The following is a 26,825-nucleotide window of genomic DNA, read 5'->3' as shown; positions in this document are numbered from 1 at the left end:
GAGCCAGCTGGAAAGTGAAGAACTCTGGAGAGTGTACTCACAGAGCTCCCCCAACCCCCCCACATATATTTGGTAAGGACAATAAGAGAGGTCCTGAGGCCTTAATGGATTTTCCATGAACTCGGCCACCTTCGAGATCCTAGTGATGCCAGCACAATTACAAGTCAGTGTCAGAGAATATATTTGTGCCATTTCAGTTTCAATCTTTTACACAGTTACAAGGGAGGCATATGATAGGGGGACTCTATAGCCAATTCTAAACCAAAATCAAATTATATTGAGCAAATCTGATGCTTTAACCAATTCAATCTTAAAGAAGGATGGGTAAAAATATGCCAATTTTGAGTAATAGAACATTTAAGCTTTATATTAACTAAAGTTTTAGACCTAGACTCTGACAACACTAGAGTATGTCCAAGAGACCAAATGTTTTAAGACAAGTTTTAAAACTAGTGTCATTCGTCAAGGGTACATATGAAACTTATTGTCAAAAGTGTGAGCATTCATTTATACCCACAGAACCAACAAAAGCAAGATCAAGACAGCATGAAGTTTTCACCAGGGGTCCTGCCTGTGCACTGTGAACTGTGAGGAGGCCCCAGCACTGAGTGGTGCATGTCTGGTTCAACTGGAATTCCTTGGCCGTTCAGCCCATGTCGGCAGAAGAGCAAGCCCGACTTATTGTCAGAGATCAACGTCCATTTACAGACAACAGGGAGAGCCTATTTAACTGCACGACTCCACGGATTACTCAGAGGCCAGGACAGGCCGATTCCCAGTTCAGGCACATTCCACCCTAAGCTCTCTCATGTCATTAATTTTTTCCTCCAGTGTCTTGCTTTCAAAGAGTACGCTATTAGAAGCCAGGCTCACTTGACAAAGACCATGCTATGTGATCATGATAAGTGTTAGCAAGTGCGTGGATCTCCAGAGCAGTGGTTTGTATAACAACCTGACACATAGCAGTTACAACTGCACAAACATTGGGAAAAAAACATTAAAATACTGGGGAGATTTTTCAGACATTTTCAGCTTAGTCACTGACTATAAAATATTTTCAGTGGAGAAGGGAAGTATGACAGCACAAAGCCTTTTAAACTGAAACAAAGCATATTATGTAACCTGCCCTCAAACATGTTGAAGTACATTCATAAAGTTTTGCGTATTTTGAAAACCCTCTTAAGCTACTTTGTTTTTCACAAGGTATGCACAAATTTCATAGCTTTTCAGCTACTGGCCAGAAAGTGGACAGCTGTGCTGACATGCTGGTCCATAATGTGTGACACTATCTCACTGAGAGCCCATTTCCTGAACCGGTGTAGGTGCACAGTGTAGGTCTCCATATGTGTCTGCTTCCTACTAGAGCTTAACATCTTGCTTTACCCCTTCTACTCCCTTGCCCCACTACAGTCTCAACTCCAACTGCTGTGCAAGATTGCTCTCTTCCATGCACCCCATTGCACAGTCTGACAGACGCTCACTGGATCCTCTGGAAATGTAGACTGTGATTAATTCATATTTCCTCCGCTTTTTCAGCATTCATACTGGTGTGAAAAAGGCATTTCCCTTCCTCACTGACTCTTTGTTTTACTCTCTTGACCCTCTTGTTGCAAGGATGGCTGGATCCTTTCATGCTGTTACATGAAAGGATAAAATGACTGTAGGACTGCAGAGTCATTTTATCCTGTTTAACAGCAGCAGAGGGAAAAAGTCAGGAAGAAGAGGGAAACATGCCATCATACATCTGACAGTTCAGCTAGATGACGGGGCAACTTGGTGGAGGTAGAGAGGGGACAAATCTGATGCATGAAAGGAGCAAGGATGAAATGTGAAAATGTACTAAGACATAACAATATGTCTGACTATCCAACCTTATCACAAAGATAATAATGTGATATTCCAAAGAATGTCTTTAAAACCATATGAACCTCTATAGTGTAAACACAGTAGCAATGCAATTATGACTGAAACAGAACCCTTTCCCCTGTATTTTACATATCTCAGTCTTAGGTTTTCAACACGTATTTATAATAGGACTGTATAAGACTGGCTTAATGCAATTCAGTATTAAATAACCTGGCAGCAGATTCTTATCTGGATATTATAACCACTGACTGCATCATTCATAAAATCCAGGGAAAAGACTAACATATCTGTGAGCAAAATTCAGGGGAGTTGGTTCTTTATCTATGCTCTTTGAGTGACTGTGTGGAGGATCAATTGCAGCCTGGCTTGATATTAGACTCAGAAGAATTGAGTATAGCCTGCTGAAGAATGCCAAGGTTACAGGTACAACCAGCCTTGGATAGACCACTTTATGCCAACTGACTGGTCAGGTCCTGGCTGGGGTGAGAGCAGGTGATGGGTCGGATGGGTCTTCTATTTGCTTGCCACATCTGGAAAGTGTGTGTCAGTTGGTCCACTTACGCCTTTTATAATGCACTTGCCCTGTTTGGCCCTGTTAAGAAGCATCTGGTCTGATATGAATAAAGCACAATGTTAGTTAATATATCCTAGAAGATGTGCAACTGAAGAGTAAGGTTTTAAACATTCAATCCTTCCATTTGGTACTTCTGTTTAATACACTGGTCAACAGTGATTTTTCTTCCTGCAAAAAATACATGTTTATTATGTATTTTTGCATACTTAATCAAAATATGTTTTCAGAATTTCCTATCACCCATAGTATTTTTCTGGGATACTTGCAGGTCATTATGCTTTGTGGAAAAAAGGTACCAAGAAAAATGGATCTGCTCTGTATTGTTAAACTACTGCTGGACACTGAAGACGGATGTTTCTCAGGTCAAATATAGGCAAAAGAAGTACATATATACACATTTGAAATGCAATAAGTCTTATTTATGAATAAGTAATATATAATTAATATACAATTTACACACTTAAAAATCATACATGATAGAAAAATTCTAAAAAACATATTTGAGTTCGGTACTAAAGCATATAAGGTTCGTCCATTTTAGTTTGGGAAACAAAAAAAACAAAACAAAAAAATTTTGTTGCCCAGCAATATCAGTGACTTGTCTTCGTTTACTTCTAGTGATACTGAATGGCTATACCATATATAGATCCAAGTAATGTTTGATTTGTGTGATATATTTTCCAACCATATATAAATGTAGACATTGAAAGTTTATTTATTAAATTTTACTTTTAATTTAATTCTTTTCCCAACCTTGCTCATATTACTATACTTTTGTAGCTCATAAGCTATCACAGGGCTTCACATGACAACTTCAATAATTACTTTCTTTCAGTTATATTCCTTTTCTTGTTCCATGGAATGAGTAAATCTTTAACAAATGTTTCGTATTGCAAATGGACTCCCTGAACTGTAACATGAAGCACTGTGTAAGTGAACAAGAATATGTAATTTCCAAAAGTGCCAAATGGGTTTATAATTTCATATATCAGTAAAAAGAATTATATGAAAAAGAAAGGTTTTGTGTTCCTCTACTGAGGCAGCCTGTGCTGTTTCCACGAAGATTAATGGCAGGATCAGCTTTTCAGTGGTTTTAAATGCTTAGGACTGACTGTTTCAACTGACACTCTTAACCACAAACACACACACACCACACACACACACACACACACACACACACACACACACACACACACACACACACACACACACACACACACACACACATTTCTCATGGGAATCTCTCCAGATAAGTTGCCAGTATATTCTTTTCTGGATGCTGCACATGAACGCTTACTATAAATACCTCATGGAAGCAACTTTTAACTCGGTCTGCATCCAACAAGTATGTATTGCACAATTACATTACATGCCATGACATTAATATTGTTACATTTTCTTACATTTCACAAGGTTAGTACAAATCCTATGCACATTCCAATCACTTCAGTAATAGTGAAACAAACAGCATTACACAAAATAATGTGAGATAATGATATACAACAAGGACACTGAGATTTGCCCCATTATAGATATTTTGGTTCACAATCTTTCTGATGTGTATTCTTGCAGTACCACTCACCTGTCCTATTCCTTTTTTCTTCTCTTCTCCCTCTCTCTTTTACTCTTTTTCTTAATTCAAATTAGTGCTTGTTCTGCTGGCATGACCCTAGTCCACAGGCATTTGATTTGTGCTTCTATCCCCATGGCCTTCTCCCCTCTTCAGACCAGGAGGTTCAGGTCTTTCCCCTGAGCCTTAGTTAACCTCTGTCTGCTTGGTAGCCCAACCTGGAACTCTGCCTCAACCTCTATAACCAGTCTCTGAGGGAGAGGTCTAACACACTTTCTCTGAGGCTGAGCCACCTTTAGGTCATTCGGCTGGCAGTGAAAAAGCATAAATAATTCACCAGCATATAGACATATGCACACATGCACACTTGAACATGCCTGTACACAGAGCCTGCACCACATATGCATGCTTTCTCAAGCAGGGCATGCTTGCAGACATAATGGGCACACTTAAGGTCATAAGGGTATCTTCACCATATGTATCCATATTCTACATGCATGCTAAACTGAGTTCTTAACCCAAAGATTCCAAGCAGTACACTAAAATTGTCCAGTAACATGCATGGCAAGAGCATTTGAACAGGAGGTTCTTATCTATATTTATGTGTATTGCACTGACTGTTCCTTATGAGGTTCATACTTAACAACAAGTCACTCATGATCAGTTTTGAATAATTAATAGGTCACTACATGACAGCTTGTGAACATTCAAAGCAGTCTCCCTGGCCTACTTTTATATTGTCCATGACATATACCATCAGAACAGGTCTGTGCTGATAAGATGTCATATGGTGTTTCTGTAAAGTCCACCACCACATTAGTGGAGAGGGGTCAGTACCATCTTTCCTCTAATGAAGCACAGTCACAGAGTGTGAGGATGGACATGGTGCTAAAGAACTGTAGCTATTCCTGTCAGGTTTAAACTTGTTCGTACTTATTCTACTACTACCTCTACTGTGATACCATTCCAAATATAAACCACTGCTACCTCCACCACATATAATTCCCTCAAAAGATCTTCACTATTCACAGATGTGAGTATGGTCACAGTCCTTTTAGGTGGGTTAAATTGCACTCATTTCCTTTTTTCTAAGGTGAGTGACCTTTCACATCAAGCCATGTAGGTTGAAAATAACAGAACATTGTAGCACAACTTTCATTGTTTCAAACTTCAGAGTAGTACAGTCATAAATATAAATCCTAGGAAAGGTGATAAGTTTGATTTATTTTCAAAGTGAGGGAGCAGTTACTGTGGGTGTTAACTAGAAGTGGAAATGCACAACACTGCTGCAGTGTTAATAATGGACAATACCATCCTCCGTAGCCAATTGGATTAATGCTTATTTACCATGTCTAGATGTGCGTTATTGAGTAAAGCTGCATCTAAATTACAATGGCCATGGGTTTCATTTAGCACGTAATCATCAGTGTCAAAGAAATCTGACAGTGGACTCCCCTTACTGAGTAATTAGTGCCACACCCCATGAATCATACACTTGAAATGAATGTGTGTTGCACAGTGATAATACCTATGAAACATTCTGTTGGCTCAGTCAAAATATATTCAAAAGAAAACTTTAAGGTTTAGGGACACACTTTTTGCATTTAATGGGCACTCATTTTGAAGTGGCCTTTTGTAAATGTATGTAGTGGACCCACACGAAATGCATGATTGTTGACTATTTTATGTTCAATTCTTTCAAGTAATATCTACTTCTGTATTGTTAAGATTCTTGATGAAAACACCCTCACACTTGCAAAATGGCAAAATAAAGAAATTATTATTATTTTTAATTAGTTTTGCACTAATGCAAATTCACTAATAGCACTTGAGGTTTGACAAGTGTGTAGAAAAACATCTGTGTACAGTGCACTCTGTAAATAAGCAGACAGGGACATATATATTTTTGGTTTGGGCTCCAGCAAACTGGGTTTGAAATTAAACAATTACCATAAGGTTAATGTGCAAAATGGCTGCTTTAATTGGAAGATATACACCTCTATATTAGGTGAACAAAATTAGGAATCAAAGTTTTTATATTCCTAGCCCCAGGCCATTTCTGAGAATCAGCTAATTGGACAAATTGATAAAATGATGAATAAAATTATCGTGCTTAAAAATTAGTTGCTGATCTTTTGAAATGGATGACTGTGACCTGCACATCTTATCAGATGCTACAGGTCATATAAGGCACACATTTTATAAGTTGTTTAGGGTCTTTTGTCTTCAGTAAGTGAAATATATGCTCAGTGGGCTCTGCCTTGGGTAATTGACTTGGCCAGAGAAGCATTCTCCTTGAAGTTTTCCACTGAAAAAATTCCACTTCTGGCCTTTAAAACCCTATAGTTGCTTTACTAATGTTTTTCCAAGTCATTGTCCTGCTTCAAGGTCAAGTGACATCCAGTGGTTTCTGAGGCATTTGGTTGGATCCGAGCAATTAAGATGTTTCTTTACACCTCAGAATTCTTCCTGCTGTTGCCATGGGGAGTCACATCATCAATAAAGACCAGTGAGCCAGTTCCACTGGTAGACATACCACTGAGGATAAAAAAGTGCAGCCATATGTGATTTAGGATGTTTTTACCAGACCAGAAGGGTTCTACAGAGAACTATGAACTTGATTGCAATTTGCCATGCATTTAATTTACTAAAGACTAAACATTTCTATACAGCTCCAGGGAGCTTTACCTCAGCACAATGTAATAATCACTGTTTACTGCATAGAAAGGTGTTATGCACTGAAGTACCCTGTGGTCACTAGATTTATTACAGTTTCACAGTTTTGCTGTTGCTATATTTGCATTAGTACAGAGGCATAGTTGAACAGGAATTATTATTAAATACACCAACTTCTTATGTTAATCCTCACAACCTAAGCCAGACTGGTGCAACTGAAATATGTTTGGAGGTAAACAGCAGTGTGTTTAAATATGGAAGATGGTGGCTTGGGACGAGCACTGCACCAATTACAGCAGTCATGCTTAATTTCTTACACTGCTGCCAGTGGAAGAGCTTACACTAAATGTCCTCTTCGCGCCTGTATTTGACCTCCATATGCTCGCACACACAAACACACAAGATTAACTGCCATTCAGAGAAGGGCTAATAAAAAATTGGTTGCTATAAGATGCATATCTGTCCAAGAGCAGTACAAGCCAAACAAAACTGCTCATTGAGAGGACTGGCCCTTAGCTAACTAACCCCTTCTCAGAGGTCTGAAGAAGGGGTTATGCATTCGTTATTCGTAAAAAACACTTTCTATACACATGCTAGTTTAGCTATTTAACTTTGAATGGTGACTGCAGATGAGACAAATGTTATAGCATACCTAATTGGAAAGCCTTTTTTAGACTAACCTTCAATGAGAAACTCACAATAATTCAGCATGGACCAACTCAACCAATAAATCTTGTCAGAAAGGATGCATGTATGTATATATACTTCAGTAAGACTGTGAAAGGTATGCCTGGTTAAGAGCTAGTCTGCCACAGCAGAAACAGCAGTATCTTGAAATGGGCCTAATGGACTGGTTAGATTGGTGCTTACTTGAATGTTTTGGCTGTCCTGGCATACGATATACAAAATGAGTGATCCTACTTTGTTGAATGGCTGTACATGTAGGATTTGTATTATGTGTATAACATGCATCTTAACATGTGCAATGCATACTGTTGCAGTGTCATGCTCTTTCATTTATGCTACTTTTGGAGGTGCAGAAGGGGTACCCTTTGCATGCACTGCACACCACTGTTGGACAGTGACACAAATTCTGTTATTTTGTCTCTAAATTCCAGTTCAAGGACTTGAATTGAAATGAAACAATTAGTACAAAGTAAAAGTGCAGACTGTCAGGGTATGTACTTCCATATCAGGTCAACACAATAATGACATCTGTTATCAATACATATTTCTGACATATTAGAGGTTTTTGAAAAATATTTGGACAGTTACATAATTAGTCAATGGACAAGAGCGCTAACACCTATCTAGATTCTAATGTGACATTTGTATCTGTAGAATGTCACTGGTGTCTCTCAGCAAAAGGACAGTATGTATGCAGCCCATCATGAGGCTGTAAAATGAGAATAAATCTGAATAACTCAGAATAAACCAAAGACGTCACCAAAACAGTAGGTGTAATTGCCAGATTGTTAAACAATTTGGCAAAATACCCAATTTACACAATTTTCCTCTTAAGCCCAAAGGTACTCAATGAGCTAAAACCTGATTGATGTCCAAATTTTCAGCTGTTAGGTAATCTCAAGACTTGTTAATGTGGTTTGTATATCTATGAAAATGTACGAAAGTATGCTGAAAACCAGTAATCTCAAAACTGGAATTTTGTCTGTGCTACAGCCCATTTCTTAAAGATTATGCTGTCAAACAGTATCAAAATCACATTACTAAGTCCAGTGACACTGCAATTTATTACTGAATGTGAGTCATTGCCAAAGGTGAGAGAAAGACCTCTCAACTTTATCAGTGTGGCCCAAAGCAAAGACCACTTCTGTAGTCTCTGTTGCTTTGCAGTTAAGGAAAACAGAAGCAGCTGAGTCTATTATTCTTGTTTCATTTGATTTCATTTGTCTCCTTAAATGAATGTCAACAGTCTGCACTTTCTACCTACATTTGAAATATTGTTGTGTGACAAGGATATTCAATCTAACCAGTTTAAAGTTCTCACATGTCTGAGACTGACACATTACCATGAGAGACTGATAAAGAAAGTTAAAATGTCCAAGAAATGCTAATAGGATTTTATGGGTACCAGGAAGACTGCATCAGCATGAGACATTTTTTCGTCTTTCATCGTTTTTGGATTGATCGCTACAAGCTAGATAAGTTCACTGAAAATACAAGTCTCTTTCTCTCCTAGATGCTGAGCAGTAGATAATAAAAAAACATTTACATAGTGTATTAATCATTGCTAACTGACATTTAAAGGGGCAAGGGGAGTAAATGGGTACCTAGCTGCAAAATGTCAAACGCAAAAAGCATCCATTAACATTGCTGGAAAAGCTAGTGTAAGACATAAGGGAAGAGGTGATGGGCTGTGTGCTGCACATTTCTCCACACAGATCCACAAAAGGAGAGCATATATTTAAGAATAATGTAGGTTTATGTCTTTATTAAATGTTCCACATTGACTAAAGGACATGTTAACAATTAATTTACCAAAGTTAAACTAATAGCTCATGCAATGGTAACTTTGCAGAATCACTCAACAATTCACATTACTTTCAGTGAGTAAAACATGAAATTCTGCTTTGCCAATCCACTGTTTACAACTTATGCTTTGAATGCCATATTCAGTTAGTGGTCAACACAACAATTAAAATCCTACAAAACCTACTTGGAAGGCCTATAGAAAGCCAGATGAAAACCATCAGCAGCTGATGTAACTGCCATTTAGTGACTGAGTGATGTCAGTGCTTGTGTGCAATATTAAGCAATGAAAGATCATTCCACCCTCTCCCCCAGTGGTCATGAGGGAGCACTGGGGTTCATGTCGACTGCCTGGGGCCAGCGAGGGTGATGCCAGAAGATGGAAAGATGGGGAGGGGGCTGCTCTGTACTGAATTATGCATCTCTTAGACCAAACCTGTCATTGTCTGAAATATTGGTGCTATTATTCTTTCTGACAGAATAATGAAACAAAAAAGGATGCGGAACACTGCATTTTTAACGGGAGAACTGTAGCTCTCCATGCTGCCAAGGAAACCATGAGTGATATAAAGGAAGCTTAGTATGTGTGTATATGTATGTATATGTATGTGTGTGTGTGGGCGTGCGTATGCACTCGCCTGTGGCTCTGCCACATAGGATACTAATGTTTTGTTGCTGATACTACTTCATTGCTGAGGATTGGTCTGGATCTGAGACTCATGATATTCCCTCTGCTCTAATGACTATTGTTTTGCTCAGTTTAAGTTCGCTTTCTTAAGACGAGTTTTCAGAAATCTTTTATGTGAATTGTTACCCACTCAGGTGCATTATGTCATAGTCTCCATCCTATGGCAATGCAGTTCCCATGGCACCATGTGACTTTGTTTTTGTTTCATTTCAGTCTAAACATTGCCTTCTGTTTTGTATTTCTCTGCTATTCATTGTTATCACCAGTGTCTTGTTTCCTCCTAATCTAGCTGTGTATTTATACCCCGTGAATTCCTGCCTTGTTGGTCAGTCATTTTAAATCACCTACATGTATTTCTGTATTTTGTTGGTTTATTTTGTCTTGATTTTCACTATGTCTAGTTATGCTTTCTGTTATTGTTTTGTTTCTCTCTCCCTTGGCTACACAACAATGGATTGAAATATAGATTATGATTTTAGATTTGACCTTAATATACATCACTTATCTCCAGACATACATCCTGCCTTAGTTCGCTGTTTGTTATACATTGTTTTGAGTGTGTAGTGTCACTACTGTGCTACCAATTCCTAATGACCACTGTTTTATTAAGGTAGTCATGAGAAAAAAAAGAAGTTATTTTAACTCTTTGGAAACATCTGGTTTTATGCATGAAGGGCCCCTGACCTTTGTCCTAATAGATAATAATGATAGTTTTATTTAACAAACACAACAATCATTTCATAGTACCATATCATAGGCACCAATTGGCAGGAAGGTGATTTAAAGAGTTCATTAGAAAAAAAACAACTTTTGAATAGGAATCTGACACAACAACAACAAGAAGTCTATTTTTAAAAATAATTTGTCCCAAATTATAAGTGTGTCCCGAATTCTAAGTATCTATTGTAAATATGTGAGTTTATATAGACAATAGTTTGGATTTACAAATAAATGTTTCCTGAAACCATAGCAGAAAAACCACAGCATTCATTTTAACAGATGTTCAGATGTTATTAAACAAATAATATGATAATGTTCCACACAATTAGGAAAGATATAAATGCAATGCAAGAATCTCACTGAGTTCTGATCCCATCTCTCTCATATATGCTTCGGTTCTGTTTTGGACAAGATACAGAAGATGCAACAGAAGTCTTGTCCTACCCAGGCAGGATACACAAATCAAGTTGACAACTGACAAATCAGAAGCTTTTGCACAAAAAGTATTCTTATCAAACATTTTTCTCTGAGAATGATCATTTTTAACATAGAATTTTGGGGAATAGCAGGCAAAATAAAACAGGAGAACCTAAATCTCAGAAGGATAGGTGCTCATTTTTGCAGAGAACCAAGGATGCTTGAGATGTCAATCCGTATGGGAAAGGTTAGAACCTTCTTTATTTTTTCTGATCAGACCTCCATGGTGCTTAATAAGAATTTTGGATGATTGCTTTGTACCAAGTTATTCCAGTTCATATATATTTTTGTGATATCTTGCTTGTGCAACTTGCATGAGATGTTGGTCAGGTCTTTGCCATTCTAAAATACATAATTCTTCTGTTTGAGCTATTTGCTGTTGTTTATTCCTGTGTTTGGATGTTCAGTTTTGAATAACAGACAGCTTACCTACCCCACACCTTCATACTCCACCATACTTACTGGCATATTGGGTATGATAGGCTGCATAATTATTTTCCCCAGAGAGCAGTGGTTTCTTTTGTGGTAGTCACTTGTCACTAGAGCACAATTTTTGCTCTTTTGTATGGTTAGCTCATTTACACAAATGTTATCCAGTGCAATAAATACCTGCATAACCATAGTTATCTCTCCAGGGTCCTTTGGCCCTTGTTTAAGGAACGTTTTATAATTTTCCTCATTTATTTCTTCCACTTGTAAACTTATAAACTGATTGGGTCTTTCTAGTTTTGTAAGCTTCAAGAAATGATCATGGTAATAGCTTTTGATCAGGCTACACTGCAAAAATAAATTTTGCTGTGAAACGAAGGTAATCAAAATTGCCCTTTTTGCATGGCAGGGCGAGCCAAACCCATACTTAAATGGATTGTATTTCAACTGATTCCAAATGCTTTTCAAGAGACCATCCTAGAGGTTCACATACCTTTTGCCTGTTTAACCTTTAAACACTCTGCTAAATGAAGGGGAAATCAACGTAATTCCGAAGGGTCCACAAACCTTTTCATACAACATCACATGCTCATTAGAGTGTCAAGTTTCACAACCAAAGAACATTCTATAGTTGCACACACACCAGAGTAGGTGCTGGACTAGTACAAATATACAAATAAGCCTGCACACTATATCATGCTCACACACTGTGTTTTATTAAGATACCATTCCAATACCAATGGACTCTTCATTACTCTACCAACCATCCATGAGTCTTGCTGACCACACCCAGTGAATGACTGAGAGCTATTCTGAAAGTAAGTGCTAAACAGAAATAGTTTCCAATTTGCTTTGAAGTATGTATATATGTCAAACTATAGCTTTTCTGACACTAAGGTTTTCATCTCTGATTACTCATATGTGCTCAGTCCTGGCTTTGTTATAGAACACACATATAGCCCATAATTGCACTTTCACTCACTCCACATGTTTGACAGTACTTCAGGTGCATGATAATACACAGCTCCCCTCCATCTGGAGTCCACGAGGCAGACACTTAGTGAGAGAACCGATGACGGGATTAGCTGACTGTCTCTCACCCACTCTTTCTCTCATAAAAATGGATAGAGACAATACATTTGTATTGACTGAAATAAGGTAAGGTTAACCATTATTAAAATAACCAAAGATAGCAGTATTGCATGAGGAAAAGTAGAAAAGAAATGGTTATGGAGAAACAATTTCAGTGAATTTATAGATATGTGCCTTTCACTCTTTCCCATTCAGCCTTAGATCAAATATCGTTAATAGCAGAAAATGTCAAAACAGGTCTTTATGCTTGTATTCTAGATATCTATTACCTCAGCTGCAAATCCAATTAAATTACTGAACCATGTCCCTCCTGCTGTCTCTCCGTTCCTGGCCAAGCCTCCATCTTGGATCCAGAGGACACAGTGTCTGTGTTTCCTAAATCTATTTCTGTCCCTATTGATCTTTTGTTCAGATGTGTTGTTTGTGTTCCTTTGGGAAAAAAAAACAAACCTCACAATAGTCTAGATACCTTAGTCTCGATATGAATGTCACCTTAGCTCATTAAACCTGACATCTACCATAAAATCCCTGGAGCAAGTGTATTACAAAACAATACCCTGATGCACACCAATGTATTTGGGTGCTGAATCCCCCAGTCTGTTCCTCAAATAGTTTAAGAGTTCAGGCAGTTTCTCATATAAAGGTTAAGAGTGTGTGTGAACATAAAATTGTTTTCAAGGGAGCATGGTTTTTGAAAATATTTCAGGGTTTGTCACTCCCGATATTATGATGATAAAATAAATCTACCTAAAAACAATGCATTTAAGTATATCTGTGTCATGCAAATTTAGGATGGAATAAAATAATTTTTAAATGCAATATAAAAATGCATTTTACAGAGTGGACAATAGCGTTATTCACACATTAAAGTTGAACGCTATAAACACCTCTGAGATTAGCTGTACAACTTTCCTCATACTCAAAGGCAAGCATCTTTTAATTTCTCAAAGCCAAGCATCTTTTTAATCTCTTAATTCATATCATGTCTTCATTTCACACGATAGGAGTGTTATCTGTCATGATGGCCAGAGAAGGCCTTGCAAGCAGTCCGCCTGTCCAGGCCATACACTCGTAAAAGATGTTTGAGAGGAGGATCTGAAATACCCACAGGAGTATATGAAAACAGTAGTAGTCTTCGGTTTGGACTCAACGAGATCCCTAGGGAGTCAAATCCTTCTGAGAACATTGGCAGCAAGCTTTGGAAGACAAAGCTGCTCCATTTTAGCAGGATCTGTAGGGACTTGAGCACAGCATACTGTGTACTGGGCTGAATGACAGGAGTGGGTCACAGGGATGGTATGTAATCCCTCAATCCAACTTCTATCCGCTACTACCACAAGATGAGTATTAAACTCCTTACAGCTGCTATGATCCAACACTGATAGACAGTCTAGAAGTGCTTGGGTTGTCATCAAGGAGCAAAGCTGCCTAAAGATGCTGGCTAACTAGAACATAAAGTCCATTGTTGAGCTATGGCTTATCTGAAGGTTTCTTTTCCTGCTCTTAGTCTACATAAGTATCCTCTATGGTCTCCTAACTGGGTTTTTTAAAAAATCTTTTAGCAGTAAATCAATAGAACCCAAGATTTCCACAAATATGACAGTTGTGCAGCTGCCTGGTCCTGACCTTATGTAACACCCCATTCTTGAAGCACACCTTTGCTTCCATGATGTCTCGTAAGCATCAGTTAGTTCCCTTATGAAAAGCAGAATGACACTTCAAACATAGAAAAGCAGGTAAGGTGAGAGGGGTGAATCTCCAGGGAGTGTTTCTGAGGACAGGTCACTGACATCTGACACTGCTGTCATTATTTTCTAGTAATTAGGAATCGCTGTGGTCTAGTGTGCATGCTGATGAGTAAATGCTTTGTGAAGCATCTTATTCACCGTCGACAGTCTCTGGCCTATAAATATTAATACTGTAGAGAGGCCTTCAGCTTCAGCATGCACCCAGCATGCTTTTCAACTTTTCAAATATAAGACATAAAACTGGCAGCTAGTTGCTAAGTTACCACAGAGCACCTTCTTTCTTGGAAATGTTAAATCCAGGAGCTCAAATGAATGCAGAGAGAAGGTTTATAAGCCAGTGTATGACATTGTTTTAACCTGCTTCTAAACAGTGTTTCTAACCTGTTTATTTGAAATGGGGGATTTTGAGTGGTTGAATAAAACAACATGGACATGCACTTTTTTATTGCACAACCAACCCAAGACATGAAACTAACTGTTGTTTTAATGGAGGTGACTTGATCACCCTAAATTATGATTAGCATTATGCAACCTAAAGAATGTGATTGTAATTTTAAATTGTCATTTTAAATGAAAGAGGCTCCTACCAAATTCCCTTGGCACAGAGATGGAGTACACACAGCTGTGTCCTGTGGTGTAGTTCCTGGGGAAATTTGGGGACAGAACAGTTCCTTCAGACCCTGTGGAGCGACTCCCACAAGGTGCTGCTCAGACAAAGAAACACACACACACACACACACACACACACACACACACACACACACACACACACATACACAAAACTTAACACAGGGCTGTATGCATACAGCACATCACCTGTTCAATACATGTTCTGTATTTTTCTCTGGATTTGATAAATGTTTTTAAATCCACTGGACAAGTGTACAGTTCTCGTCCATTTCCACCTGACTTTTTAAAAAAGATTTTACCACCTTGCTTCAAAAATTTCTGCTTGTAAAGCCTAGGAGAGGGCTATTTTTTCAGAGCAACTATTTTAGTGATGTCTTTGAGGAAATTAAAAGTTTATCAAAGGTTTATCAAAAATAAAATTGCTTCCAACAGCTTTAATGATTACTAAATTCATCTTCTGGGTCTTATACATTATGTGCCCAAATATTCCCACATGGGACAACTGTTCAGCCTTCATAGCACATTTTTCAAAACACCCTGGACTCTCCACCTTTGACATTCTCTTCACTGATGTTTAGGGGGGCTCTGACCCACTTATGTTTAGGGGATTAGGTGGGTCTGACCCCTCCAAACATCAGTGCAGTGGTAGTTCAGTGGTTCAAATCCCACCACCACTGCCAAGTTGCCACTGTTGGGCCTCTGAGCAAGGCCCTTAACCCTCAATTGCTCAAGTTGTATTTAGTTATAATAGTAAGTTGCTTTGGATAAAAGCATCAGCTAAATGCTGTAAATGTAAATGTAAATGACCCTTCTAATTGAGACTTGCCTCCCCCCCCCCAAAAAAAGGAGATAAAAAACAAGTGGGGGGGGTGGGGGTGATATAAATCATGCTCTCACTGATGTGTACCTTGACAGCTTGGCAGAGCTCTGTTCCAGCCAGGCCTGCCATCGTCTCCCATGATGCAGGTGAGGGTGGAGTAGCCCTGGAGCACATAGCCTGCCTCACAGTAGAACGTGACAGTGGAGCCCAGTTTGTAATCACTGCCTAGTCTTGTGCTGTTCATGACATTGCCTGGATCAAAGCAGGACTCCCTCAGCTTGGCTTCATAGGAAAGACAACAGCACAAAAAGCAATGTTGATTTAAACAGCATTAAACAGTTATTCTGTTAAAGTTTAGCATCTTTTTGTTTATCTGTTCATATTATTGTATGCATTCTAATCTGATTTAATTGTTTGTTATTGGTGTTTTTTTATTGTTGTACTTCAATTTCTATATTCTATCCTTTGTATCCTCAGTAACCTGTTTTTTTTAAAGCACTATATCAATAATACATACTCTATAGTATTACCAATAAATATGAGCTTCATAATAGGCGACATTACACTGTGTCAACTATCAATGTTGCTTGTTCTATTTTTTTATCCAACAATAAATTTGCACCCTTTTTTCATCAGGCTCTGCTGTGAACTTTTCCAAACAAAACTTTGAATTATCCATCAGTAAGTTCTATAACCATATTAATTAACTTGTAGTGATAAAGAAATATGTAATATGAGGTATATCCTACCATGTCTGTAACGTGACTAACCAAAGCCTTTTAAATCATTGATAAATGTCAGCACTTTTCAAAGGCATACCTTTGTACTCAAGGTGAAAGCCTGTGTAGCTGACAGAGCCGTCACTTCGGAAGGCCAAGTGCATAGTGTTGGAGCTGCTCTCGATACGCTCAGGAAGTTTACTGTCCTGGAAGCTGCCGATCAGAGGACTGTTGCTGTCTGGCCCATCGTAGATGTACAGGAAGTCATAGTTGGGCTCAATACTGAAGCTGGATAGATGAAAATGGAAGATAAGAGAAGATCAAAGAGCAGACTATAATATCCATCCACTTGCTGTGATCAAAGGATGGCAGGAGGTGCCCTGACCCAAGACCACAGCACAAGGCTTGAGATGCTGCTTTCAAAGCATGTGGTAGTGGGCAAAGGCAGCAAGCATTGATATTTGGTGTTGCCTGATTAAGAATGGTATAAATATCTGAATGTCATACACAAAACTTGGGCTACGGTTACATTCTTTTTTCATCAGACATACCTTAGATGACTTTGACGAATTTTAATGTGTTGCCCTCAGAGGATTGGAGTAGTATTCTTAGAAGATCTACATTCTTTTTAGCTGTGCTTTAGAAACATTAGACCTAAAGCCCTGTTCATCTTCTTAAAGCCTCTCTAGGTGTGGGCTGTAAAAGCAAATCTATAAATACCCAAGAGTGACATACGAACAGTGCATTCCCACACATCCTCTCTGAACAAGAAAAAAAAGCTCTCAACCAGAATAGGTGCTATCTAAAGCTTTTCTGTGCTCTTGGGTCTCCAAGACAAAGATAAACATTTGCACCTTTTCATCTTCAATAAGGTGTGACGTTAAGGACTCTCCTATCAGCAGAGTCATTTGCATGAGATGGATTGTGACTGCATCAGATTTACTCTCTATTCTCTCCATTATGTTGTTAGAGAATACTAAGATTGCTTGACACACTTCACTGCCTTAGAATGTATTGCTCAGGGCTCACCGTGAGATAATAAAAATACAAACATGTGAATTTGGGCAAATGTTCTTAACACTACATTAAAAAAGTAATTAATTTTTGATAACCAGATGTATTGGAAGTTTTTTTCTCACCTTTTCCTAGTCACTGGAGCTGTCAATCAGCAAACAATTAGCTTTGTGGTAATTGGCTTGGATGCAAGCTCAGATAATAATTCTAAATTGAGACAACTTGGAGATAACACATTTGCAGTGTTGCAAATATTGGGGGTCATTTTTATTTAGCATTGTTTTCTCTTTTTACTGTTGACATATTTCATATAGTGGTCTTTTTTTAAGGAACATGATGTCAGTAATGGACTGTGTAATGAAAGTGCCTGAGATGGAACTGATTGAGAGTCATTCATTAAAAACCTGTTTGAAATGCTGCCTTACTGGCAGAAGTCCAATGTAGTTATTTACTCCTAGAGGAGGAAATTGAAATGTGAACGATGCTAGCTCACATTTAATACCAACTCGGGGTAATGATGCTACCTAAGCTGTGTTTCAGAGTCTGGCTTGTATCTAGTACATTCTCAAATTATTACCTTGTAAGTTTTGAGGAACACAAATCCAGGCAAAGCAGAATATGTATTACATCAGCATGTGATATGTGTATTCACCGATGTACTTGGAAATTTAATCAATATTGTATCTAACTTAACCTCCTCTATTAGCGGACATTTTTTTTATGTGGCTGGTCTAGTTTAAGTGGGCTAGATAACATTAACACGTGTGAGAAGGTATTAACACCTGGGGGGCTATCCTCTTCTTCACATATGTGATGGTCCAACAGGACTCCAGTGTAACCTTACATCAGCCTTGTCTAGTAAGAGAATCCCTGCAGTGCTGCAATCTTCACTTTGCAAAGGTTAAATGAATAATGGACACAATTTGGAACATTATTTGACTGCAAAGCACATATATTAACATTAATATATTATTATTTGGTCACATCATTCAAAGTTGAGACACCAGGCTACTTTAAATGGAACCTGAGGAAGGTGGACAACCCCCCTCCAAAAAAAAACAAAAAAACCCTAACAAAAAATAAATAAAAAACAAAAAACCGCCCAAGAATATTGGTTTCATTACCAGCAAAATGAGCACAAAATTCCAGCTGGGCCCATTATCTGCCTTGGACATGAAACACACTTTAATTTACACAGTGATAGCATTTGCTGTTACATAATTACAGATCTATGGTGATGGGAAAAGGGGAAACAGTTGCTTTTTGCATCAAACCCATCATTCTATCATTTTATTAACTAAATTAATGAACTAATGATCTTTAAAGGGGATATTTAAATGGTTTGTAACAAGGTACGGTAAATAGCTTTTCAACACTGCTGACTCTATTTGGAATAAGAATAAACCAATAGTTATTAAACTTGAATGTAATATGAATAATAAAAGTATTAAAATAGCCAGAAAAGAATCTAAAAATATATGTAAATAAATATGAATGTGCTAACAAGAAGCTCATTACCTAATGAATGCCAGTGAAAGGACGTAGTCAGGGTTGACGGCTATGAGCCAATCACAGTCCTTGCTGTGAGGGTATGGGTGAGGATAGTTGGGTGAGAGGATAAAGCCAGATGAGCCAGTCAGATTCCCTCCACATGGAGCTGTGGAAAACACATAGGAGTCATATCAATACCATATGGACTCATGTACCTCGTGCATGGTCCCATTCATTAATGCACACAGCTGGAGCAGCTGTGCATGCCAGGAGTCTGGCTCAGGAGAAGTGTAGTAGAAGTGTTCAGAGTTGTGGAAATAAATCTTGCCTGAAATACTAAATCGATACAGCTCTCATATCTCATATAAAGAGAGAGATATAGGGGATGGGTTAAGAAGTAGAGAGCAAGAGAAGAGAGGGGGAGAGGGGTAAGAAAGAGAAGAAGAGAGAGAGAGGGCTATGGATGGAAGCAGAGTCAGAGGGTGCTATATGGATAGAGGATAATTAGCTGAGAGCACATGAAAGGAAGTGGCAAAATGTGGCTCCTCCACATTTTGCTGGTTGCTACTGAAGTATCTTTGAAAATAGGAAGGCATTCCAAATCTTATAATTTGATATTCATTAATTTTAGCACACTTTAATATAGTCAGGATGATGACGGTTATCTGAATGACTCTTTGGCTTGAGAGTGGCTTGGCTTTCACAACTCTTGAGAATCTTTTGACAAAGATGCAAATTACTATACTAGAGGATACCCATGCAGTATAGACACTTGAAACAAAATGTAATTTTCAGCTAAATGTAATATATATAGCTTGAAGAAACACATTAAGTCTTTAATTCGACTAAATATTCTTTCCTGAAAACATCTTAAATTAAAAACTATCTATGCGAATGCTGTTTTTAGCTGTTATATATACCCAGGTTAGTAGTATGTGCAAGAAGCACTCACCTATACAGACAGGTGGGCTGGGTTGCCAATAGTAACGGTTTTCCACTTGTATACAGGTGATCTTCATCTCACCCTGGAGCTCATATCCTGGGTCGCACTGAAAGGTCACAGTATCACCAGGTTCCCTTCCATCTCCATTCCGGCTGCCGTTCATAGGCACTCCCGGGTCTCTGCAGGCAGTGGCTACCGAGCCTAACAAGTACAAACACAGCCAATTAACATCAAGTTGCCTCACTCCGACAAGATCGGGCAATATGCACTGTCAGTCAAAATAAACCTACAGACACCACCAGAACCGAAACTGTCAATTATGGTGCAGAAACACTCTGATGGTGTCAGCCAGTTTAAGGGGATGAAGCCTGCTAATAGTATATCAGTACAGCTGAATTAAACACTAACCAAGGCCAGTGTTATTAAACCTGTCAATCAAAAGGCAACACTTGAGAACTATGGGAATGATGGGACTCACTGGAGAACTCAATGGCAAAGCCAGACTTGCTGATGTAAAAGTCGGTCTCAAACTGGATGCTGACCAGGTTGAGGGTGCTGTGGATGCCCTCTGGCAGCAGAGAGCCGCTGACCTCCCTCAGAGACATCTCATTCTCAGGAGGGCCATCCCACACCTTCAAGATGTCATGGGAGGCCTCTGTATCAAAGGCTAGAAACTGCAAGCTGTTAAAAAGTTCAATGATTAGACAAGGACTTAGTAGGAATTATATGAAATGACCATTGGCTCCACAATTAAATTTGTGCAGTACTAAGTTTTGTTCTGAACTGTAAACACATACTATCTACACCATATAGTAATTTGCAGTCAAATGGCTTAATATCAAGTGTCAAGTATTTAAATAGTTCATATTACCACTAGAGATATGCTGCATCACACCAGAACTTCCTTTCTCTTTTGTTTCAAAGCTACATGCTACTTAGGATTTCAGTTAAAAAAAAGAAAAAAACCCAGATAGAAATTCTGTCCATTGTCCAGACATGAAAGAGAAGCACTTTCCCATTATTTTATCAACAACATTTACCCTGGGCACAGTCATTGCATGATATAGTTGCAGAGTCTGCCTATGTATCAACTCTTTATTATAAAACTTTTCTGAAAGTGATATCAGTGGACAGATGAAAAAGTAATAAATGAATATTTGATTTCAGAAAGACATTTGCTGCCATGAGAGTTGAAAAAGGACGAATGATTTCGCCTTCAAGCTTGTAATGCTTTTGACTTTGTACAGCTGTAATGATTGAATCTATAAGAATTATTTTAGTTCTTGTAATGACTTCAACCAGTCAGGCATCAGTGCTGCCACACAAGTGGAAAGCAGAGCTTTGTGTTATACATCAGCTGCCTCCCCCATATAGATGAGATATTGATATTCATCTTTGCCCTATAAATGGCATATAAATAGTTAAATAGCTCTTGTCTCAGGCTGCAGCCATATATGCATTTCTGACTGTACTGGGGTTGGTAGGGTATTGACTTGGGAGTGGTGGGGAGTGGTGAAGTATGCTTCTTCATGTGTGAGAGAATGCTGATTTGCACCTGACAATGTTCCCTGAGTCCACCTCAATGACCCATGTGCATCGCAGGTTGTTGTCATAAGGGAACGGGTAACCGGGTGACAGGATGCGCCCAGATGACTCCCCCTTAAAACGTCCACCACATTCAGCTAGGCAAGGAGAAATGGAGAGGGAGGGGGAAAGAAGATTGACAGAAATAAAGAGAAAGAAACAAAAAGCACAGAGGTTTACAAGAAGAAAGTTTGAGATAAGGCATAAAATCAAACATATTTTTAAAGTCTCTCCCATTCTGAAACTGTGCTCAACACTGCTCAAGTAATTAGAGGTGGCTGGAAAACAAATAACACAATTGAAAAGGCAGAATCTGAGGCAGCATGAATCATCCACTTTAATCAATACAGCTCCATGAGAGTACCTGCAGACCTCAGTCAGCACTGTGGGCAGATGTCCACCCTCTCTTGCCCTCTCTTTTTCTCAGCAATCCACTGGCGAACTTTTAGCAGGGCCATGTGATTGGACTTCTCTGGACATTTGCAATCAGTCAGTAAACAAACGAAGCACAGACCCATGTTGATGCCTCCTGATAGAATTTGGAGACACCACCACAACTTTCCTTGCCCTGCCATTACTGTGGAGCGTTCACAAGGAGTTTAATAGAAACTTCAATCTTTCCAACACACCCTTTTATTTCTTCTCCTTGTTCTCTTTCTCCCTTCCACTTTTTGTGCATGATTCTAGGTGTGGGCCCTTCAGGAGGTAGGCATCATTTATTAATGAGATCACATCAGAATTTTCTTTCAGTAAGACTCATTTGCATAATATATCTACATGACAAACAATGGACACGCAGTTCATTGAAGCCTGAATAACAGGGTTCAGATCGCAACTTGATTAATTTGAACATTAGAGCAGTTTTTAGACACCCAGTCCTGAGCAGCCTCCCTCTAAACCAACACCCAGCCATGCTCATTGCTCATCACAGCAGCTGCTTAATCACGTCAGCCACTGCTCACGAGTACTCAATCAACTCTGATTGGCCACTCAGAGGTGTTGGAAATCTACACAATAGGCTGGAGAGCTGATGGAGATCTCAGTTTGAGTCTTCGGCTATTTTGATTTCTCAAATCAATTATCACAGCATGACAGGTGGAGTTGTGTAAGGGTGTAGATGCAGACTGGATCTGTGACCATAGATCTAGTGTAATCTAACTCCTTAACCTACTTTGCTCCTCTCAAGAAATGGTCTAGTGTGCCATGTTTGTGCCATGTTTTTATGTTACTTCCTTTGAGAAAAAAAGGGATTTAAAGCCATTTCCATTGTTGCATTCACACCTCATACCAGTTGAATAAAAAAAAGATTAAATATTTTATCTGCAATAAAAAAAAAGTAGGGTGCTGTTTTCGCACTGCTTAGCAAAAGGTCACACCAAATGACCCACATATTTCTAAAGTCTAAGGAAATAAAATTCACCCCACATTATTAAGCATCTATTATTAATGCTGGTAGATACATCTAAAAAATATTAGCCTGAAAACTTCAAGGTTGGTTGAGCGCACTATTTCTTTTGAGGCAGGAATACAGTACTAAATTTACATTAGTAAGAATACCCATTACTGGTACTGTCCCATTTTCATAAGAACATGATGTGGGCCTGAAAAAATTGTGTGTGTGTGTGTGTGTGCTGTCATCAGTTACATCTACGCCCAGGGAGGAGTTTCGGACGAGAGCTTTGCGGCTAATTGTTCCTCATTAAAACCAAATCTAACACTAAGCAAATCTGATCTTGGGTCAGTAGGCATACCAATATCAGGCTCTTCAGAGGCCAATTTCTACTAATTACTATCCATCAGGAAAAGGATTATTAGTTACTGCTCATGGCCCTGTCTCAAACCAAGTGTGTCTGGTGCAGTGAGGAATAACCTCCATAGTCACTCTCAGTATAAGCACCTACATCACATTCAGACAGCAGTTTAAAATCTGAAACGTTTAACACTGAGAAGAGTATTGAACCCTTATGTCCAAATGTGTCCATAATGGCTAAATCCACAAACACTGCCAATTTATATACACCTAGGACATGCACATCATTACAACTTTATTTTAAAGTTCTATAAAGATATCATGCAGAATAAAACCCTTGGGAGCTGCAGTGTGGTGCTTCTTTTGTAGCATACCAGTGGAAGAGTTTTGCAGCTCAATACAGAAATGGGGAGGGGCTTCTACTGCAGTGTTGTAAATTAAAATAACAGGGTGGGATAAACCAGTGCTCTTGGTTACTGTAATTGGAGGGATGTACTTTCTGATAGCCAATGGGGAGAATGTGAATTTTTACAAAATTTGAGGATACACTCCCTACCTGCTCAGTATGTTAAGTAGAGACATTAATAATGGAGGATCCATTTTTACATTTCTCCTCACTGTGCCACCAGATCTGGGCCAAGTTAATTTCACTTTTCATCAATTTTCAACTTAGTCCTACATAACACTAGACAACAAAATTCAAAGTTTTAAATCTAAAAAATTTTAAATCTAAAATAGATGAACCTGATATAACTTCAAATCTGTTTTTAGAATTTTCCTATCACGCATGGTTTTTAAGTGACAGGGTGGGTTACATTAAAGAGGAACTCCACCGATTTAGTAAAATTTCTTCATCTTTCAGTGGTTTAGATGGAAAGAAAGTCAGTAAAAGTGCACCTAGGTGCAGTCCTCATATATTCAAGTCTTTGAGTTTAGGAACACTAGCAGCTGAGATGCTGAAGGCGGTGGCGTCCGTTCCTCCTAGTGGTGCCGCTGGACACTACCCATCTGCAAGGTGGTGCTGAGCCGAATACGGACCCGACGTCGGGCTGTGATGAGAAGACGGGTGGTCAACTTTTGTTGCAACCCAAGGATCAAACCTTCAAAATGCCAAATCCAAAATCACTGTCGAATGGGAGGTCGTCCTCCGGCGGCGATGCATGTTGGCCCTGCCCAACCAGTGTGAGAAATATGCGAGGATTACAGATTCAAGGGTGAAGTCGGCCAAAGAAGCTAGCCCACCTGAAATCTAAACCGAAGTCAATCTGAATCACTATACTCAACATCGGAACACTAACTGGATGCAGCTGCAAACTCGCCGAAATACTCAAATGGTGTCGTGTGGATATTGCCTGCCTGCAGGAAACACAATGGAAAGGACACAAGTTGTGCAACATCGGTGATGGTTTTAAACTGATCTACTATGGCATGACGAGCCAGAGAGGCATTGCCTTGGTCTTCAGCCCTGACTTGTGTGACCTTTGGCCAAAGTAAATCACCAATCCAACCGCCTCATGTCTGCTGTCATTCACATCAGTGTCTGCCGATTGTGGGTCTTCTCCGTGTATGCGCCGCAGATGGGATGTGCAGAGCAGGAGAAGGAGCAGTTCTGGCAGGATCTCCACGACTGAATCACATCATGCCCCATGGAAGACCTGTTCACGGTCTGTTGTGACCTGAACGGATATGTTGGGTGGGCAAAGGATGGGTACGATTGCCACGGCGGCTTTGGATATGGTCATTTGCAATACATTTTTCAAAACGTGCATGAGCCATTTGGTCACCTATGCCAGTGGAGACAGCTGCAGTCAGATCGACTTCATGCAGGCACAGAGACGCGACTACCCTGCTAGTGTCACTGATGCAAAGGTCATTCCATCTGACTGCCTGGCCCCAAAGCATAAGTTGCTAGTCATTGATATGAAGATAACCATGTAACACCAGGACGCCCATGTGAGAGGACCAGCAATAATCAAATGGTGGAAGTTGCATGAACATGAAGCGGGCATGATCAACAGCATTACCTTCCCCGACATCGATGCAACCTCAATTGACGCCTGGTGAAATGTGCTCTGCGACTCCATCACCACATCTGCAAGGGTGACCCTCGGTACCAGGAAACCCGGCTGCTAGCACCTCGATAAGCAAGCATGGCTCTGGACTGAAGAAGTGCAGCAGAAGGTGTGCAAAAAGAAGACAGCCTTCAGGGCTTGCTTCGTCAACAAGACCGGTGATAATTGGCAATGTTACACTGCCGCCAAGTGGGAAGCCAAGAGAACGTTGGCTGCAGCCTGGGCCAAACATTAGTGAGACGTCTGCGAGCAGCTGGACACGTGGGAAGGTGAAAAGAGCATTTACTGACTGGCGGAAGCACGTATAAGGGTGGTGCATGACATCAAGCACTATATGTGCATGAAGGATAAGAATGGTTGGTGACTGCAGGATAAGAAGGAAATCCTGAGCAGGTGGCATGAATACTTTGACGAGCTCTTAAACATTGAATTCTCACATCTGCTAATTCCAGAAGATCTACCCTGCTGTGGACCAGTGCCTCAAATTGTAACTGAGGTGGTGACCATAGCTATTGGAAGCATGAAGAACCAAAAGGCCTTGGGTCCAGATGACCTGCCAGTGGACATTTGGAAGCTCAAGGATCTGCACGCCGAAACAGCAGCTTGGCTGACTGTGTTCTTCAACGCCGCGGTTGCTGCTGGCCAACCACTGATGGCGTATCACCATACCGATCTTCAAGAATAAGGGCTAATATGCCTGCTCACACCATGAAAATTTTTGAACGCCTCCTTTACTGATGCTCACATGACATCATCCAGATCAGCGTCAATCAGTGTGGCTTTGTGAAAGGCTGTGGAACAACAGACATGATCTTTGCAGCCTGCCAGTTGATGGAGAAGCACCACGAGAAAAACAGCCCACTACACACCGCCTTTCTCGACTTAGAGAAGGTCTTTGATCATGTATCCCATCAGCTTATTTGGTATGCACTTTGCGACCATGGTGTGCCTGAAGAACACATCATCTGGGTCAAATTGCTTTATGTGAATAACAGCAGTCGGGTGAGATGCGCAGCTGGAACGTCTGACAGCTTCCCAGTGAATGTTGGTGTTCACCAGGGCTCCGCACTGTCACCGCTGCTGTTTATTCTTGTCATGGACATCGTCACGCGGGATCTGCAGGGCAGTGTGCCTGGATGCTGCTTTATTGCGATGACGTCATGCTTGCAACCACCACCTGAGAGGAGCTGCAGTGCCAGGTGCAAGCTTGGAGTGACTGCCTGAGCCAGTTCGGCCTCAACACTGCGAAGACCAAATATTTGGAAACGATTCCCGGCGTGAACTCAATCCAGGTCAACGGCGACAATCTGAAGAAAATGGACACGTCTCTGTACCTTAGCTCCAGCCTACAGAGCGACGGCGGCATCATCGGCAAGGTAAGGGCGAGAGTCAATACAACATGGCTGCGGTGGAAGGACGTTACCAGCGTCCTTTGAGATAAGAGAATTCCCACGAAGAGAACTGAAATCGAA

The 26,825-nt window shown here is 39.7% G+C and overlaps 1 protein-coding gene across 5 annotated transcripts in view; it reads right to left on the bottom strand.

Annotated features, from left to right (window-relative positions):
• Positions 1-26,825, bottom strand: part of csmd3b (CUB and Sushi multiple domains 3b) — a 313,558-nt gene that overhangs the window by 71,721 nt on the left and 215,012 nt on the right. For all 5 annotated transcript variants that reach the window (XM_027011676.2, XM_027011678.2, XM_035529342.1 and 2 more), the window contains 7 exons: positions 21,503-21,629; positions 20,426-20,628; positions 19,957-20,148; positions 19,032-19,170; positions 16,600-16,787; positions 15,868-16,062; positions 14,918-15,034 (listed from right to left, as the gene is read on the bottom strand). In XM_027011676.2, coding sequence (XP_026867477.2) covers positions 14,918-15,034; positions 15,868-16,062; positions 16,600-16,787; positions 19,032-19,170; positions 19,957-20,148; positions 20,426-20,628; positions 21,503-21,629 — 1,161 coding nt within the window. The remainder of the gene's footprint in view (positions 1-14,917; positions 15,035-15,867; positions 16,063-16,599; positions 16,788-19,031; positions 19,171-19,956; positions 20,149-20,425; positions 20,629-21,502; positions 21,630-26,825) is intronic.

This window comes from Electrophorus electricus, chromosome 8 (assembly GCF_013358815.1).
Source record: "Electrophorus electricus isolate fEleEle1 chromosome 8, fEleEle1.pri, whole genome shotgun sequence".
Lineage (NCBI taxonomy): Eukaryota > Metazoa > Chordata > Actinopteri > Gymnotiformes > Gymnotidae > Electrophorus > Electrophorus electricus.
Note: the sequence above shows the minus strand (reverse complement) of the source record. Positions and strands in the feature narration are given on the sequence as shown.